At 50.4% G+C, this 19,563-nt stretch overlaps 1 protein-coding gene across 4 annotated transcripts in view; it reads left to right on the top strand.

Moving 5' to 3' along the window:
• The window catches only part of SCMH1 (Scm polycomb group protein homolog 1), a 66,206-nt gene that overhangs the window by 37,270 nt on the left and 9,373 nt on the right, over positions 1–19,563 (top strand). For 2 of the 4 annotated variants that reach the window (XM_063177579.1, XM_063177580.1), the window contains 5 exons: positions 6,981–7,213; positions 7,744–7,870; positions 8,855–9,055; positions 9,590–9,775; positions 16,620–16,751. In XM_063177579.1, coding sequence (XP_063033649.1) covers positions 6,981–7,213; positions 7,744–7,870; positions 8,855–9,055; positions 9,590–9,775; positions 16,620–16,751 — 879 coding nt within the window. The remainder of the gene's footprint in view (positions 1–6,980; positions 7,214–7,743; positions 7,871–8,854; positions 9,056–9,589; positions 9,776–16,619; positions 16,752–19,563) is intronic. The other 2 variants (XM_063177581.1, XM_063177582.1) reach the window with 2 other exon arrangements.

Genomic DNA, 19,563 nt, shown 5'->3' on the forward strand with positions numbered 1-19,563 from the left:
AACCATGGCATGTCACAGACCTGAGGGTGCTGAGTGATGTCCTGAGAAGAACTGACCTGGCAGAAGCAGTTTCCTCTGCTCTCCAGCCTGTCCTTACTCTCAGTGTCCAGACCTTCCTCTCAACTTGACTTTTCCTCATGTTTTATTTTGAAATATTTCATATCCCAGAGAATCTGGGTTTTGTTTAGGATATTTCCTTCCCTTTTCCACTGTGCTTCCTGGCCCAAATCAGAGTTTCAATATCTCAGGGTGTTCCTGAGCCTTGGCAGGAGGTTCTTGGTGCTGGAACCTCCCTCTCTTTGGTTGAACAGCACCGGGGCCATCACTTTGTTTCTGCAGGATCTCTGACCAGTAACAACACTCCTGTTCACTGGGACATGGTGCAGGTCTGAGTGCTTCCAGGATGGAATTGCACAACCTCAAGGAAGAAGGGTGCTCCAGGGCTGTTATTTTTAGGGGTCTAAAAGTGCCTGACTGAGCTCTGATTGCAGGCAGGGCTGGTGGCTCTTCCCAGCCATCCTCTGCTGGTTTGGGAGCAGAGTGGAGTCAGCCTGAAGTGTGCCCAGGGTGGAAGTTTGTGTAAGAATTGCTGCTGGGGGATCCAAACCAACACACCACATGGGGAAATGGAGCTCTGGGAGTGCCTGTGCCTGTGGTGGGGGTGCTGGTCCTCTCTCCACATCAGCCACGGGCCAGGGATGGATGCTGGCTCTGCTCTCCACAAGGAGAGCAGAATTTCCCATCAGGATGGAAGGGTTTAAACACTCACTTTTACAAAACATTTCAAGGAGTTCACGCTCCTCACCTTGTTTCTGTTTGTCACCATATTCCAGCCTTGGTGACAGGAGCTTGGTCACCCTTTAAATTCCAGGATTTGGAGTCTTGTTCTTAATCCCTGTCCTTGCAGGGAGCCTTTGTCTCACACCCTTGGTCCTGTGCTGTGTCTGCTGAGAGCTCAGCCCAGTCCAAGCCTGGTGCCTTTCCAGGGCCTCTATTTCTGTCCCAGTTGTGCTCATGGTGGCCAGTGATGGTGGTCTCTGCTTTGGGAGGAATCACAGGGCTTGGAAGCTTTCACATTTTGCTCTGGGACAGGCAATGAGCTCTGGTTCCTGTCCAGCTCCAACCTTCAGGATGTCTGGGATTGAAATGCCTCATGCAGGGAAGGATTCGGCCAGATCTCAACAAGATTTCTGCTCTGGCAAATTTGCTTATCTTAAATGGGTCTGTTTAACCTCTTTGAGTGCTGCTTCTGCCTGGGAAGTGCTGAAGATGGACCAGGGGCAGTGAGCACCAAGGACACATGAGGGTGGCCTGCAGGACATGTGTCAGAGTGGGCATGAGTGCTGTGCTCAGAAATCTCCCCCTGCACTTCAGGACACTGCAGGGGCCACTGTGGACATCTCCAGGCAGAAGCACATGAGCTACAGCTGCAAATGAGAGTACAGAGCCCTTGGCACAGAAAATGGGAATTTGGGATTTGTGCTCCTGCAGTTCTTGGTAAATGAACCTTGTAAATAGGAGAGAAAGGCAGGAAACATTTCTGCAACTTCAAACTTTTCTCTTCCATATTTTTCTATGTTTTGACTTTGTAATTCTTGTCCCAAGGACATAATTTTGTCTTCTTCAAGCTGTGACAAGTCTCAGATAACCTGATGGGTGACAAATACTGCTTCCTAGCATTGACCAACCCTCAGAGTGTGGATGGCAACTGTGCAGAGTCTCTGTAAGCAAAGGTTTCAGTCCCTGGGTGGTGGGCAGCTGCAAGTGTCTGTATCAGCTGATGGAATATTTTGGCATTAGGAAGTAGAGCCTGAAATCAGGAATTCTCTGTCCAGTCTCTTTGTTGTTTAAACTAATCTTTCAGTGGTGAATAACATCATCAGTGGTGCCCAGCTTCCCTTTGGCTCTGAGCTCAGCTGTGTTTGAGCTGCATTTTCAGGGTGATGTTTCTCACTGTGCCAAATGGATGCAGTGGCAGCCAGCCTCCTCCTCCTCCTCCATGTCTGCCATTGTCCTGCATGCCTGTGTGACCCAAAACAAGACAGTTCAGCCAGCAGAAAATTCCCAGTGATTAGTTTTCTGTCCCCTTAATGAGCTGAAATAGCCATGAGTTCAGATTCAGGTCAGAAAGGAGCTCAGGGTTGCATGGCTCAACTCCTGCAAAGCAAGGCCAGCTTTGGATGGTTAGATTGCTCAGAGATCAGGTGATCAACAAAGCTGTGGCACAGAGATGCTGCTTTACTCAGGAAGAGTTGATTTTTTTTGTAAGAGAGGCTTCACTTGATTTTCTGAAAATGTGGCTCCTCTTAGTGGCTTGTACAAGGAAGAAGAAAGTGAGAATGTCTCTGGCAGCTGCTCATTGTTGGGCTGCCTCTGTCACCAGCTGAATCATAGAATGACAGAATATCCTGAGCTGGAGGGAACCCAAGGATGATCCAGTGCAGCCCCAAACCCTGCCCAGACCCCAACAGCCCCACCCTGGCCATCCCTGCAGCGCTGCCCAAATTTCTCCCCCATCCTTCATCTCCCCCATCCCTCACTCTCACACCATCATGGAATGTGCTGAGCTGGAAGGGACCCACAGGGATGATCAATCCCAAAGCCAAACCCTGCCCAGAGCCCCCAGCAAGCCCAGCCTGGGCATCCCTGGAGCTCTGGCAGCCTCGGGGCCGTGCCCATTGCCTGGGCAGCCTGGGCAGTGCCAGCACCCTCTGGGGGAAGAGCCTTGCCCTGATCTCCAGCCTGAGCCTGATGTCTCAGGTTCAGCTTTTCTATTTTTCACATTCTGTGCTGCTTTAGTGTGTGGGTCTGGGTTTCATGTTATGGGATGCTGAGCTCTCTTCACAGAGTAGGGAGATAAAGCAATTCCTGCTCTAGCTGGGGACCAAGGACAAATGATCCAAATCTCAGCCCAAGAGCACAAACACCGTGGGCTGGAGAGAGAAAAACAAGCAGGGTGGGACTGCAGGGGCTAAAGCTGGAATGGGACAATGAACTGCAAGATGCAAATGGAGCAGAACTGATCACAGTGACAGACCCCATGACTGGTTGTGCATTTTGGGGCCATTTTGGTTCACCTGGGGTGCAGCCCTGGCTGGGCTCTTGTGCTCCCAAGGTGGATCCAGTGAGGGCTTTTAATAAATCCCTGCTTTATTCTTTAACTCCATCCAGTCTCTGCTCTGGGTCAGCCTCCACAAAGCATCAAGCCTGCCCTGGCCCAGCCCCAGCCGTGCCCTGGCTGCTGTCCCTGTCCCAGAGCAGGGATGGGAGCTGCCCCTCGGGAGGAGCTGCAGATCCCCGAGCTCTGCCCTCAGTGTGCCCTGCTCCAGCTGCACACACCAAGAGCCCTCAGCTGCTCCTCCTGTGCCCCCTCTTTGGACACTCTTTGATACCTTTAGATCCTTAATAATTAAGATGTAAGAATAGTAAGAATAAGATGCAGTAAAATGAAGCTTTTGGCAGTTAAAGGAGACTTTGGCAGTGCTTGGAGCTGTGAGATAATCCTGCTTGCTGGGCACAGCTGTTTCCACCTCTGGAGCTCAATGGGTGCAGGCAGGGCTGAGGGCTGGGCACTGATCCCTCCACAGCAATCCTGTGTTTCTGGACCACATCTGCATGACAGCAGGGGCTGAAATCCTGCAGGAAAATAACAGGCACCTGAAAAGGAGCTACAGGCTCCTTTAGGGAGCATGCAGTCACTGGAAATGTGTTACCGAGCTTGCAAGGGTTCCTCAGGGGTGAAGAGAGAGACGAGAATCTTGACCCCATGATCAGAAGGCTGGATTTATGAATTTTATGATATATATTACATTATGACTATGCTAATAGGAATAGAGAGAGAAGTTCAGAAACTTGCTATGCTAAGAATAGAATAGGAATGAATCAACAAAGGAGCCCTCTCTGATACTGTCCCAGAGAAAGCTTGGTCTTTAACTGGCCCTTAATTGTAAACATTCAACATGGGCCAATCACAGATGCACCTGTTGCATTCCACAGCAGCAGATAATCATTGTTTACATTCTTCTTCTGGGGCCTCAGCTTCCCAGAAGGGGGAAAAATCCTAAAGAAAGGATTTTCCACAAAAGATGTCTGTGACAGAAGTGGTGCCTTGGGGGTGAGGCAGAGTGTGGCCAGCTGTAACCCTGTGCTTTGGGGGCTGCACCATTGATGTGCAGGTACAGCTGGTGGCAGGACTCTGCTCAGTGCATCTGCTAGGGCAGCAGAAATGTGTTAGCACAGCCTGGTGTTTGCTCAGATTCTGGTTCAAATCCAACAAAAAGCCAGGCAAGTCTGCTGGATCGTGGGAGGATAAGAGCTCATTTCATTAAATCACTGCAGGTCAGAAAAATGTCTGTGCATTGCATCAGGGAAAACATCAGTGCCTGTGCAGGGCTGTGCTCAGGGCTGTGCTCTGCAGCCCTGCTGGGCACACAGCACCAATCTGGGTCACAGTCTGTGTCTCTCTGGCCTGAGCTGGCTGCACATTTAGATGTAATTTTGCCTGTTTGAGTGAACAGCCTCCCTTGCTGTGGCAGCTCCTCCATCCCTGCAGGAGCTGTGGCTGTAGAGGGACCAGGGATGTGCTGCCAGGGCCACAGGCACAGTGGGAACTCCTCAGGGTGGCTGAATGACATGAGGTGTCCCCAGTTATGGGATTTTATTGTCCAAATCCCACAACCAGTTCTTCAAGCCTGGTAAATTACTGTCATGTGCACTGTCTTTACAGCTGAAGTGGGCAACAAATTTTTCTTGCATTTATTTCACCAAAAGATGAAATCACATATTAAAATCACTTATTAACATAAGATTATACAGTGAAAGCTTTCACCAGGACTTAATCTGACTGCAGTCTCCTTTTTCCTGGCAGTGATGTGGTCCCAGCCTGGGAGCAAAGGGTGCAGTCCAGCTGCTCTGCCTGCTGCATGCCAGCTTCCCAAATGCACCATTTCTCTGGGTTTGTTACTAGTAAAACTGAGAAAACATGTTTGCCTCGCAGCTTGTCTGTAGAATTCCCAATTTTTCTCCACATTAGAGAAACCTCATTATGGCACAGCTTGGTTTAGACACTGAGTGTTGTGCTGATCTCAAATGAAATGCTCCCTGCCCTGGCTTCCACATCCTTTTGATATTTAAGTTTCTTTGAAGTATGGAGAGTTTTAGAATCGTGAAATCTTGGATTGATGTAGGTTGGAAGGGACCTTAAATCCCATCCCATCCCACCCTTGCCATGGCAGGGACACCTGCCACTGTCCCAGGTTGCTCCAAGCCCTGTCCTTGGGCACTGCCAGGGATTCAGGGGCAGCCACAGCTGCTCTGGGCACCCTGTTCCATTCAGCCTTTATCCTTGTTCTGTCAACTTGTGGGTTTCTAATAAATGGTTTGATACAAACATTTCTCTGCTGAGATCAGTCACTGCACACCTGAAGCCAGAGGCCCCACGATTCCAGGATCAGCACCTGCCTTACCTGTGCCATTCCTCCTGCAGCTCAGTGCCAGCTGTCACCTGGAGCAGGTGACACTTCTGGAGTGCCATCAACTCCAAGAAGCACCTGAGCTATCACACTCATTTTCTTAACAGCAAAATAATCTTGCTTTTAACACTATCAGCTCAGGCAAAAAGTAGTAAAACCCAGTTTCTGCCACATTCCCTGTGTCTGCCTGAAACAAAAAAGTCTTTATTCAGGAAGCCAGATACATCCTGATGATTGTGTTTCTTCCCAGCTTCTGATACAGAATGCACAAAAGCAAGGAAATCAAATTGAAACTAATCTTGCCCCCATGGCAAGCAGAATGGGGCTGGATCCTGGATGCACTGTGTGATTTGGGTTGGAAGGGACCTTAAAGCTCATCTCCTTGCAACCCTCTGCCATGGCAGGGACACCTTCCACTATCCCAGGGTGCTCCAAGCCCTGTCCAACCTGGCCTTGGGCACTGCCAGGGATCCAGGGGCAGCCAGGGGAATAAATCCTTGCTCACAGCAACTGCTCCTAAAACCTCATTACAGAAACCTTAAAAATCTCTGTATAAACCCACAGTTGTACCATCCTGGTATCAATCTGATTGCACTTTTTTTCCTTGGCTAAGACTTTTTTCCTTCACTACAAGGCCCCTGATTTCAAGAGTGTTTGCCTGTGTTTTTTCCTAATTCCTTGCCCCTATGTTGAGGTTTCCAGGTGTGAGAAACAAGACATCCTAAAGATCACGCTGCAGTTTTCAAAGTGCAGCAGGATTTTGGTTTGTTTGTTTTTAGCAGAAATTTAAAACAGAAGGAAATACTGGTCTGCTAGGCTGGGCCAGCACATCTCTGCCCTTTAGCAGGCTTGGGGAAGATGGCTGAACAAATTTAGTGGATGTGTGGGCAAGTATAGCAGAAACCTGATTTTGTGATGGAAAGAGTGAGAAGATAAGAAGGAACAGACCTGGCTCTGGTTTGTGGATGAGCAGGGCAGCTGGTCCAGCAGAGATGAGCTGTTGCTCAGGACCAGGAGCAGCAATCCCTGCAGGCAGCAAGGATGGAGCTGGTCCCTTCCACTGCAGTTTGCTGGGAATTTAGGGACAGATTTGACATCAGCCTTGAGAGAGGGGATTTCCAGTGTTTGCAGCACTGGCTCTGTGAGTGTCAGACAGGTCTTGGCTGATCCCTCCTAGGAATGCTCTCAGAGCCTTTTCCTTGGCCACTGGCAGGTCACTGCTTGCAGAAGGAAGAGATGTAGGTGCCAGTTATTTTCAGGAAGGAAGGTATGGCTGCAGGCATGATCCTTCTGGAGTTCAGCCCATCCAGGTTAAGCCCCAGTGTCCCCCAGCTCGAGTTCTGAGCTGGGGGTCTGTATGTTTGATTTTAACTCCGGCATGGAGAGCAGTCCCCCCACGCAGGGGTCTGCGAGTTCTCCAGGTTTTTCCATGTGTATAAAGATGGAGGCTGCTCTTGTTTTGATTCTCACCTGATTTAATTACATTTGCTTTTTCTCTTTTTATTTCAGTTGTGATTCCAAAGAGCCCTTTACCTGCCTCCGAAGTAAACTCGGAGAAACCTAGCATGCACAGTAGCACAAAGACTGGTTTGGGGCATCAACAAGGGCAAAGGCGTCGCAAAACAGGGAAGAAGAGTGGTCGAACGACCAAAACACTAATCCACCACCCCATGCCTACACCCTCCAAGTCAGTGGAGCCTTTGAAATTCCCCAGAAAGAGAGGCCCCAAGCCTGGCAGTAAGGTAAAAGCTGATGCTGATGCAGGCGGGTGCTGCAGGTCCTGCCATGGGTTGGTGCATGCGTGTGTTTGTGCACGTCTGGCTCAGCCTCTGGCTGGGTGACTGCAGCAAGTAGGAGAGCAGAGGGGTGTGTGGGCTGGGAGTGTCCTCAGAGCCCAGCCCCAGAGCTGTAGAGAATGTCTGTGTCCTAAAGATCATTTCCATCAAGAATCCGTGGCTTTGGAAGTGCGTTGGCTGTGGAGTAGCATGGCAGATGCTGGGAGCATGCCAGGATGGCCAAAGGGTAGAGTAAGCTCTCCTGTCCTTTGTGTGTGGCTAGTCTGAGTCAAACAGAGGTGGCAGATCCCAGGCTTGTGGTTTTTAAAATACACACGTGTTGATTACTAGGTTCTTGAGACACCCCATCATCACCATCAGAAATGTGTCATGTTCCACAGTGCCTTGTCTGTTGGATGCAGAGGAGAGAGTGTAGTGATCATGGGTGGTAAAGGAGAGCAGGGGTAAAAGGAGAAATATCTCCTCTTTTTCTGCAGAGGAAACCTAGGACATTGCTGAACCCAGCACCCACCTCTCCAACAACCAGTACCCCAGAGCCAGACACAAGCACTGTGCCCCAGGACGCTGCTACAATCCCCAGCTCTGCCATGCAGGCTCCCACAGGTAAGGAGGGTCTTGGACCACGTTCTTGACAGGATTGCACAGTTAGGAGCTGCAGCAGGCAGGCAGCAACACTCAGAGAGTCCCATTTCTGCCTAAGCCTGTAAACCAGCAATCCTTACCACTCCAGAAAGGCTGGCCTGAGGGAGGCCAGAGCAGCTGTTCATTTATCTTTCTATTGGAAATAATGAAGTAGGAAGGTTGCAAGCCCACTTGTTGAGTGCAAGGACCCCTTTCCCCTGCATGCTGGTGACTCCACAGCTCTCCAGATACATTTGTGGTCCATTGTGCCCTGGGGCAGTCGGGTGTGCAGCCCCCCTTGTGAGTGCCACACCACGCAAGGCACAGCTGCTGGAACTGCACAAGGGGCAGAGGAGTGCTGAAGGTCTGTGATCTGCCCAGCTCCAGCCAGGATATCAAGGCACACAGGGACAGGAGGGAGTAGGGGAGGAGAAGGAGTAGCAGTGAAGAGTATGCAGTGCTACAGGGTGAATCTGGTCAGGAAGGTCTAATGCGAAGCTGCTTTTGACATGTTGAGTCAAGCACTGGGTATGGGCTGAGCCCTCTGTTTCCCTAGAATGTAATTGGCCAGTTTTCAGAGGAACCTAAAGAAGCCAGTTTCCCTAAAAAGGAAACACTGTGGGAACCTCTAGAAAGTGAGGGCTGCATTCCTTCTTCCCCTCTGAACATCACAGCCACCTTACCTGGCTGGCATGGAAAGCACTTTACAGCCTGACTGCAGGGGAGAGCATGGGAGAAACAGCAGCAGTTTGGAAGGTGAGCTTGAGGCAGGAAGATTTTGGAGGGGATTCCTTCCCCTCTAGAAGCGGCTCCACTGTGAGGATGCAGTCAGGCAGTCATGGTGGATTCCACTTTGTCAGTGATTGCACAGTCTTAATATCTCAGCATCTCTCAGGTTGGATTTTAGGCATCTGTTTCTTGCTTTCTCGAGTGGGTTAACAGCAAACACATTTCTCATCTTGGCAGTTTGCATTTACTTGAACAAGAACGGCAGCACTGGGCCCCACCTAGACAAGAAGAAAGTTCAGCAGCTGCCAGACCATTTTGGACCAGCTCGAGCTTCTGTTGTCCTGCAGCAAGCAGTACAGGCCTGCATTGATTGTGCTTATCATCAGAAAACAGTCTTCTCCTTCTTAAAACAAGGCCACGGGGGAGAGGTGATCTCAGGTGAGAACGGGCCCGCAGCACTTGGTCTCCTCCAGAGAGGTTGTTGCAAGAATTCTCTCGTTGGAAGATGTTCTGTCCTGAAGCTCGCTGCAGCCACAGGCCAGGGGCAGACACAAGAGTTCTGTCTTCTCTTTCTTGCCACACGTGTGTGTCAGTGAAGCAACAGCTGGCGGCTGACTCAGAGCGGAGCAGTTCCCATGGCCCGCCTGGGCAGCAATCCCAGAGCCACACCAGGGGGGATTGCACAGCTCCTCACGGAAAGACGAGAAATACCCCGGGTTTTATATCTCCTTTAAGCCCGTGCCTAGCTGGATCTGCCCCTCCTGGAATCTTTTCCGTTCGCTCGGACGCGGCTGCCCCGGCCCCGCGCTGGGTGCAGCAGGCTGGTCCTGGCCTGCCCTGGCAGAGGAAGGCTTTGTTGGCTCTGAGAGCCCAAAGATGCCGAGATCCAGGAGCTGCCTGCGCGGCCCTGGGCGTAGCCTCCCGCCCTGGCAGGGGGTTCACGTGTTGGGCTCTGTTTGTTTCTGTCTCCAGCTGTGTTTGATCGGGAACAGCACACTCTGAACCTGCCAGCAGTTAACAGTATCACCTACGTCCTCCGCTTCCTGGAGAAGCTGTGCCACAATCTGCGCAGTGACAACCTCTTTGGGAACCAGCCTTTCACTCAGCACAGCCACATGCAGCGCTCTCACCAGTACGACCACGACAGGTATCTACCAGGTAGGAGCTGGGGGGGTGGCACTGTAGGGACCCAGGTTTTGTCTCTTATCTCAGAAGGCAGGCTCCTGTTCCAGAGCCCACTCCCAGGGTTCATTACATCACAGTGTCGTGTACACACTCTTGTTGTGTAGGGTTCCAGTTGCATTTTCTGCCTGTCAGTTTGGTTTCCATCTCAGCTGGAGGTTTCCGCTCATCCATGCTGTCTCCTTGTCTTCCCTCCTCCCCTCGTCCCCCAGCCCTTCCCACTTCCTGTGGTCTGATTGTGGTGACTTCATCCAGCTAGGAATTCAGGTGAAAGATTGCAAGAGAAGGGACAGTGATAACATGCAGCAAGTAAGCTGTAATTAGAAATGAATTAAAGCAGAGTGGTTTCCACACTGGTCGTGGATCTGCTGGCATCAGCCAAGGCATCCAGCCCTGGTAACAACATGGGATTCCTGTTCAGGGGTGATGCTCATGCTCAATCTGAGGCAGAGGTGGTTTTGTTTTCCTTGGCATAGCCCTGGTAACAACGTGGGGTTCCTGTTCAGGGGTGATGTTCAGGCTCAATCCGAGGCAGAGGTGGTTTTGTTTTCCTTGGCATAGCCCTGGTAACAACGTGGGATTCCTGTTCAGGGGTGATGCTCATGCTCAATCTGAGGCAGAGGTGGTTTTGTTTTCCTTGGCATAGCCCTGGTAACAACGTGGGGTTCCTGTTCAGGGGTGATGTTCAGGCTCAATCCAAGGCAGAGGTGGTTTTGTTTTCCTTGGCATGGCATTGAAGCAGCTCCAGCTCACCCCAGCAAGACAGCTCATGCCACGGTGCAGATTGTCAGGCTGCAAAACTGCTCTGAAGTAAAAGCAGTGGAAAACAAACCCAGCAGTTGCCCCACAGTGCTGGGCAGTGGCAGCAGGCCGGGGGTGATGGCTGCCCACAGGCTGTCTGGGGGTACTGAGGAGCTCCTGCTCCAGGAATGTCAATTGTGGAGAGGATCAAAGCTGTCTGCACCCTCTTTGGTGGCTGACAAGTGCTGGTCTCCTCTCCTGTCTTGCTTTCTTCCCCCTATAGTCAGCAAGTGGCTGTTGTGTTGTTTGAGGTCTTTCCAAAGTTAATCCTTTGCATAATTATGGTTCTGGCAAGAAAAGCAAAAGTTGTATGAATGTAAAAGGATGAGCACGTAGGAAGAATTGTTTAAAGAGAAATTGCTAAGCAAGAGGTGAAGGAGCAGCAGCCAAAGGCCACAGTGCTTTTCAGTGCACCTCACAAAGATTCATTGCACCTCACAAAGATTCATTGCACCTCACAAAGCACCTTAGGCAGAGTCTGGAGAGCAAGAGGATCTTCCCATCCTCTGCTTCCTCCTGGCTGGAGCCAGCAGGGCCAGGAGCAGAGGAGCTGTAGGATATGCAGGGACAGGAGCACCATGACTGGTTACTGGGGCTGGAGGCTTTCCCCTGAGGAACCCTCAAATAGAAGAAATCCCCATGTTTCAGTGTGGAGGTGCCCTCTCATCATGAGAGAGAGCATGAGGGAGGGAAAGCACCCAGCTCTGGGCGTGGATCAGCTCACACACAGAGTTTCCAGCCTCCGTGAGAGATCAATGCCAAGATTTGGGCTGCTGGGCAGATTGGAAAAATAGAAATCAGAATTCAGGGCAACTCAGGCAGAGCACCAGGTCTGCCACAATGCTGAGACCTGCCCATCCTGAACTCTGATTCAGTGTTTGTAGCATTTAAAGAAAAACTAACCACAGTCAGAGGTGTGACAGCACCTAATCCTGCAGTTCATGCTGATCTGTGAGCTTCTTGGGCATCTGCTCATGGAACACCTTTCTCACCTGAAAGAAGGTGATGATCTACACATCACAGTGCTCCTGGTGAGGGCAGGGAATCAGTTCAGGTGATTTTGGGAGGTTTGAGCTGGTCATGGAGGAATGAGGGTGGAGGTGTACATCCTTCAGTCCCACCAGGTGTCAAGGCTGCTGTGGTCTCACACTGAGCTCTGCATGTCCTGCCTTGTTCCCTCTGCAGGACAGGAGTGTGTTGTGTGGGGCTGGTTCTCCCAGTGAACAGCCACTGGTTGGGACTGGGAGCTGCTCTGAGTTCCCAGAGCAAAGTGGCTCTGCAGGAGCACCCTGAGGGTGCCATGGAGAGTTGGGGTGTGTGTGCTTGGGGCACGGGGAAGGTCTGCAGTGCCCCTTAGCTCAGCACTGTGCTGCCATTCTGGCTGAGTAAATGGAAATAAGGAGGAGCAGATTGGGTTGTGCATCAGGAGCAGCCCTGATTGCTGTTCACCATGAACATGATGGGACCTGGAGCTGTCTGAAAGCTCAGGACTGGAGGGACCCTCTGGGCCACAGAGCCCTGGCTTCTGCTGCTGCAGCACCACAGCACATGGAGTTTCTTGGGTTTACTCTGGAGCTGTGGATTTTGCTTTTCCACTGCTCCAGGGTTTTATGCTGAGATTTTAGAAACTGTGTTGTAATTTCCAGCCCTGATTTATTCTTGGGCAACTTGGTGTCTGTGTCTCCTGATCTTAATATTGTCTTTTAGCTTAACTTGGTTCTCTTTCTTCTGGAAGTAGTTGCAGAGCAGTTGTAGCCCTCAGAGGAGTTCATCTCTTCTGCTTTTTGCTCTCCTCAGACAATGTTGGTTTGACTTAACCTTCATGGGGCGTTCAGAGTGCCACCCAGCACTCTGGGGAGGAGCTCATGGGGACCTGGTGCCACAGCCCTGGCACCACCATGGTGACAGGAGATGTCTCTGCAGTCACTTTGAGCCTCTGTGTCCTTGTACCAGGTGGTGATCAGCCTGTCTTGGTCACAGAAACTGTTCTTCTCATCAGTGGTGTCACCTGCAGGTCACATGGGACAGTGCTGCAAGTGCACATCTGGATTTGGCTGCTGGATTTTCCTCTTTGCTGATTCTTGGTTATATATATTTTTATATATGTATATATTTATCCTTCCTGCCTGGTTTTAAATGCTGCTTTGTCTCACCTGACATGGGAAGGCATCAGCAGATTTCATTGGTAAATCTCTTAAATTTCTGCCAAGATAATTGCAGTTCTTAAATGAGCCTGGGCTCAAGGGTGATCCTCAGGCAGATTCACTGCCAGTCTCATGTTCCTTCTCAGTGTGCTGCCAACAGCTTTTCCTCTCAAATCAGGTTTCTGTGCATAGAGCAAGGCTCCTGGTAATTCATGTTCTGTCTCAGCTGGCTCTGTGTGTAGCATCTTGCTGAATTCCAGGTGTGTGAGGTTGATGTCTCTTCCCTCATGTGATATCAGGATTTCCCATCACAGGGAGGATGTTGGGATGGCCTCCTCTGATGAACACCTGCCATGAAATGTGCCCTGTGTGTTTCCTGCCCTTTCCTTCAGAGCCTGCCACAACCCTTGTGGTGCTGCTGAGGTCAGACATAGGCATTTTATTGTAAAAATCTTTTTTTCCACTTATTTTCTCAAATATTGGCACCACATTTCAAGTGAGTCTCAGTAATTAAGTGCTGAGTTCTGTTAGAATTTACTGCAGCAGACCCAGAGTTTCAGGTGCACTGGCATTCTTGGCTTCCTCTGCACCCTTAAGTCTCCAATTTGAGGGCATTCAGTTGTGTGACTTGGTGGTGGATATTTTAGTTCCTGTCCTGTTTCTTTTATCCTTAGAGCCCTGCCCCAGTGCTCAGCATGGCTGCAGCTGGAAGTGAATCCCAGAATGGTTTGGGTTGGAAGAAACCTTAAAACTCATCTCGTTCCACCCCTGCTATGGCAGGGACACTTTCCACTGTGCCAGGTGCTCCCAGCTCCATCCAGCCTGGCCTTGGGCACTGCCAGGGATGCAGGGGCAGCCACAGCTGCTCTGGGCACCCTGTGCCAGGGCCTGCCCACCCTCAGGGAAGACTTTTCTTCCGTAAATCCAGTGTAAATCTGCCATCTCTCAGCATACAAGTGCACCGAGTGCAGGTGGATGCATCAACACCTGAGCCAGGTGTGCTCTGCAGCCAGGGAGGAGGTGCCAGTGCACTCAGTGCAAGGTGCATTGTCCTAAATGAGAAGCCCTAATTAGGAGTGGGCTGACGAGATGAGGTGAGTGGCTGTCACTGCTCGTTAAGGTGTCCATGCTGATGGCCCTGGGGTGGCCACAGCACCACCCAGGCACAGCAGCTGAGCTGCAATTCCCCCCAAGGCAAGGCAGGTGGAATATCCCTCCCAGCTGTGCTGTCATTTGGAGACAGCCCTTTTCACCTTTCTGCACAGTGTCCCCTCACTCTGTTCCTCTGGGGCTGAAACACAGACCCATCTTTGCCTTTGCACTGTCTCAAAACACAGAATGAGTTGAAAACCTCCCTTCATCCTGCACTCCCCATCCTGAGGTGCACAGTCTGCTTTTATCCAAGGAAATGATCTGCTTGTTCTCAGCATCCTTCTCAAAGTGAGCATTTATCCACTGAAATCTGGGCTCCTTCCCTCTCAGATTAGTTCCTCTTTGATGAGCACATTCATGAGGTTTATGTCATTTTTGGACTGAAGACATTTTCCTTTTATTCCTGATAATCTGAGTACAGCTCTGTCTGTTACTCCATCTCTTTATTTTCTTAAAACTTGTCCTTTAAAAACAATTCTCTTTTTGGTTTATCCTCTCATTAATTTACACCAACCTCACTTCTCATTCCTAGGACTAACTTCTATAACCTGACCTGTTGTGTTTGCAGTATTTCAACATCAACCACTTAAAAAAACAAGCTGAAATACCAAAACCTGATGGAAAAACCTTTGTAAAGCATCACCTTGTGTTGTGGTTCTGTGGCTGTTGGGTGAAGAAGGTTGTGCAGTTTGACACAGAGACATTACCAAGAGCATGTGTTCCCCCTCTGGGCAGTGAGTATTTCTTACAGGGACTGGTTCTGAGGACGGAATTGGTTTTTCTGGCAATGTCACAGTGATTTTTGGTGATTTGGAATCCTCAGTGCAAGCAGCTCTTTCATTTCCCTGAAGGATATTGATTGAACAGGAACCTTCTCCACCTTTGTGTTTCTCCTTAATCACCTCAGTCGTGCCCATCTGGTGCTCCCCCACCTGTCCCTCCCTTTGCTGGGCATTGTGCATCTCCCTGGTGTCACTCCCTGCTGTCCCTGTGCCAGCTCTCAGGGCTGCTGCTGGCTCCTGGCATTTGTGCAGAGCATTCACCCTCTGTGCCCACCCCAGAGCTCTCAGGGTGGCTGGAGGGCCCAGCTGGCACTTGCTGGGCAGTGTGGGGCAGCAGGAGGGGTCACCTGAGCTGGGACAGGCTCTGCCACCCCTGTGTCACTCACCTGGCTGCTGTCCCCATCAGTGTCAGTGCTTCCATTCCTTGTCCATCCACCGCTGATGCTGTGTGTGCAGAGCTGTCCCAGCCCATGGCAGTCCTGTCTGGTGGGCAGGATGGGCACAATCCCATCCTTGGGATCAGTTTGGAGAGGAGCAGCAGTGACAGTGCAGGGACAGTGCCATGGCAGTGTCCTGTCTGCTCTGCTCACAGTCCCATCCTTGGGATGGTGAGTTTGGAGAGGAGCAGCAGTGACAGTGCCTGGGGGCTCCATGGAAGGGGGAGATTGAAAATGGGAGTAGGGTTTAATCCAGCACTGGGTATGGCAGAGGGCTTGCAAATCATCCAAGGTTTGTTTGCCAGTGCAGACAGGACAGTGCCTGGGGGTTCCATGGAAGGGGGAGATTGAAAATGGGAGTAAGGTTTAATCCAGCAACACAGAGGAGTTGCAAATCATCCAAGGTTTGTTTGCCAGTGCAGACAGGACAGTGCCTGGGGGCTTCATGGAAGGGGGAGATTGAAAATGGGAGTAAGGTTTAATCCAGCAACAAATCATCCAAGGCTTCTTTGCCAGTTGTCCAAGGGTTGTGTGCATCTGAAAGGTGACAGTGGGATCAGCAGGAATTGTGTGGGATGAGCCGTGAGGAGAAATGGAATTAAGCCAATAATTTGGGTGAAATATGGCAAAACGTGGCTAAGATTTTGTGTTAGTTTTCTCACACCACCCGTTTTCTCTGGTAAAACCTGCAAACTCTGCTCTGTTGAGCCCTGCCAGATGTGCTGGGTTGCAGCTTGAGCAGGTGGTGGGTGCCCAGGCTGGTGATGCACACAGGGCTCAGGGGACTCTGGCAAGACTGCATTTCCCAGGATGTCTGCACTCCTAAAGAAATCCCCATGTGGGGTGGTGTTCACAAGGACAAGGGAAGAGATGAGAATCTTGACTCCATGTTTCAGAAGGCTGATTAATTATTTTATGATGTGTATTATATTAAAATTATACTAAAAGAATAGAAGAAAAGATTTCATAAGAAGGCTGGCAAGGAATGAAAAGGAATGATAACAAAAGCTTGTGACTCTCAGAGAGTCTGAGCCAGCTGACTGTGATTGGCCATTAATTAAAAACGACCACATGAGACCAATCAAAGATCTACCCATTGCATTCCACAGCAGTAGATAATTATTGTTTGCATTTTGTTTCTGAGGCCTCTCAGCTTCTCAGGAGAAAAATCCTAGCAAAAGGATTTTTTATAAAATATCATGGCTACACCCATGTCATCATGAGAGAGGGCAAAACCTGAGTGAGAGGGAAAGCACCCAGCTCTGGGCATGGATCAGCTCACACACAGAGTTTCCAGCCTCCATGAGAGGTCAGTGCCAAGAGTTGGGCTGCTGGGCAGAGTGGAAAAATAGAAATCAGAATTCAGGGAAATGCAGAGCACCAGATGTGCCACAATGCTGAGACCTGCCCATCCTGAACTCTGATTCAGAGTGTTTGCAGCACTTAAAGATAAACTAACCAGAGTCAGAGGTGTGACTAAAGAGGCCTTGTTCTCTTTTCCTAGACAGAAGCAGTTCCCTAGACGGCTCTCTGCAGGGACCAGGCCGGGGCACAAAGCGCTTTTCCCAAGACCCCCCTCCATACAGTGCTCCTCTCTCCCCCAAGGTACCAAAGAATGACCGTCACCCTTTGGAAGGTGAGCACAGCGTGTCTGTTCCCAGAGCTGCTCCAGAGCCTGTCCTGGCTGCTGCAGGCTCACACTGCCCTGGCTGCAGGGAGCTGCTTTGCTCGTCCCTGCCATGGGTAGTGCTTGGTGTTCCAGAGGGGAGTGGGTGAGTGTTGGGGCTTTAGCTGCTCACAGTGACCCCAAGAAGGGTTTAAAAATCCCTTTCCCCAGCCCAGCACTTGAAGAAGGAGTCAGGGCTCTTCATTTCTCGGTCTCAAGGTTGTTCATTGTTTCTTATCTATAAAAAATTTTCTCCTGCCCTGCCCAGGTCTGTCCAGCAGGACAGTTCCAGGCACTCTGCCTGCCCCCAGGGTGGTGTTATGTCTTTATACTACAAACTACCTGTACAATATTTACAATAACTTCCCAATACCTATCACCTTGGTTAGACAGTGAGCTTCTACTCTAAACCAATCCAAAAGTGCCAACATCACAGCAGAAGATGGAGGCCAAGAAGAAGAAGGAGAAAGGCTGGACACACCCAGTTCCCTCCATCTTGCCTCCTGAACCCTCATACCAAAATCCCAAAATCGACTTTTCCACCCCATGATAAATTCATTGTTATTCTACCTAAACTGTTGTGGCTTACAGATCCTCATCTAAGGTTGGTAATTTGCTCCACGGGTCATAATCAAACCCACAGGTGTGTTGGGCTCTGTGCCAGGGTCCCTGAGCCCCCTGGCAGAGGTCCTGGCTGCTCAGGACAGCCAGAGGGATGTCCTGGGTCCTGACAGATGAGCTGCTCTGTGGTGAGCCAGGTTCCCCACACTGATGTGTCAGGCATGTGGAATGCAGCAGGAATTCCTTCTAAGCCTGACAGGCATCATCTCTCACTGTATAATCTGGTTTAGTTTCCCTCACTGTGCATGGGATTAACAGTGCTCAGACTGCCCAGCTGCCTCAGTCTGATTTGTGCATTTTTCCCTGAGGGTTTGCTGCAGCCTGTTGTACAGATGCTGATGTGCAGGAACTTGCTGCCCTTTCCCAGGATTTCATCTTGTTCCTCACTGAAACAGCTGTGGGGTGTCACTGGCTCCCCCAGCTCAGCCACACCATTCCCATCCCACACTGCTGCTCCTTCCCAGAGTCCCTTGGATGCCACTGGTGCAGAAGCAGGAATTGCCACTTTTATTCCTTACTAAGCACAGGGACACTTAAACCCCTTCACAGCTGGGATGCAAATCAGCAGCAGAATTCATCTTCCCAGGAAGAGGCAAAGTTTGCCCAGTTCATTTTTCATGAACTCAGTTATTTTAGCTGTGGGATCCATAGGTGACCCTTGCATGCACAGGTGGGAGATTTCCAGAAGATCCAGGCAGCTGGAGGACTCCCTGAACTGAGTAATCCTCAATAAATACCCTCCCACTTTGTACTGAACAGCAAAACCCTTCCTAATGCAGACTGAAGATTTAATCTTACTGGGGCCTTTAATTAATGGATCGTGAAATCTGCCAGTGTTAGTCACAATTCTTTGTGACTGAAATCCCTGAAAAATTGCTGGAGACTCCTGGGCAGGCTCCCAGTTCAGTGGCTTCATGCTCTGTTGCTGTGTCCCTTTAGAATGCCCATTTCCCTGGTTTGGCTGGGTGATTTTTGTCTGTGTCCATCACTGTGTCCTGTGCTCTGCAGGATCTCTGACCCTGCCTCTAACGCTGAACTTGCCCAGAGCAGCTGGGGCTGCCCCAGGATCTCTGGAAGTTTCCAGTGCCAGGTGAACATGGGGGCTTGGAGCAAGCTGGGACAGTGGGAGGTGTCCCTGCCATGGCAGGGGTGGCACTGGATGGGCTTTAAGGTCCTTCCCAACCCAAAGTCCTTCCCAACCCAAATCATTCCCTGGTTCTCATGGCAGGGGTGGCACTGGATGGGCTTTAAGGTCCTTCCCAACCCAAACCATTCCCTGGCTCTCTGGTGAACAGTTTCTAGTGGCCTCCTTATCTGCAGTGATTAAAACTGTACATTTGTCACAGCAGTGCCACACACCACTTTCATCTATTCCAGCATCTAGACAGGTCAGAAACTGTCCCCAGAGTCCCCTTCTGTTCCTCACCTCCAAATGGGTGCTGTTCTCCTTGGTTCCCCTCTGATGCATCAGCCACTGAATGTGGGTAACTGCTGGCACTGCCCAGCCCCTTCTTCTCCCCCAGCAGGTGGGACAGGCAGTGTTCAGCCTGATCTTGGAGAAATGGATTGCTCCAAAGGTTCAGATGCCTTGGTTGGGTGGTGATTGTTGCCCACTCTGTATTGTCAGTGAAGAGAGAAGGCTTCCATAATGGGTAATTCCAAGGAGGAGCCTTCATTAGGTTCCCACAGGATTGATTCTTAGTCTGCTGCAAAGTCTGTTCAGTTATTCCTTGGCCTTTGAGTGGCTTGTGCCATCTGGATGCCAGAATGCTCCAGCCTCTTCCAAAAAACCCCGACAAGTGGGCAGGAAGTGTGGCTGCATGTGAGGGGGGATCCTTATCCCTCCTGCAGCAGCTTGGTCTTGTGCAGTTCTTCATCCAGGCAGGGAGAAATGAGGTGCAAATTCCATCTAGAAATTCATTCTTATCCCACAGCTAAAAGCTGGAATGAATACATCCTCCTCCACCATGAAATTGAGGTTCAGGCAGGAATATTTGCATTTCAGAGGATATATTTTAAGAATATGCACCTGAAATACTCAGATATTGAATATTTTTGAACAAGGCACATCTTCTCATGGGAATGAACTCTGTCTCACACAGCAGCTCCTGAGCACATCCCACTTTGCCATGTGGAAGGCTGTGAGCAGCAGTGGGACATC

The sequence above is a fragment of the Melospiza melodia genome, chromosome 27, assembly GCF_035770615.1.
Source record: "Melospiza melodia melodia isolate bMelMel2 chromosome 27, bMelMel2.pri, whole genome shotgun sequence".
Classification (NCBI taxonomy): Eukaryota; Metazoa; Chordata; class Aves; order Passeriformes; family Passerellidae; genus Melospiza; species Melospiza melodia.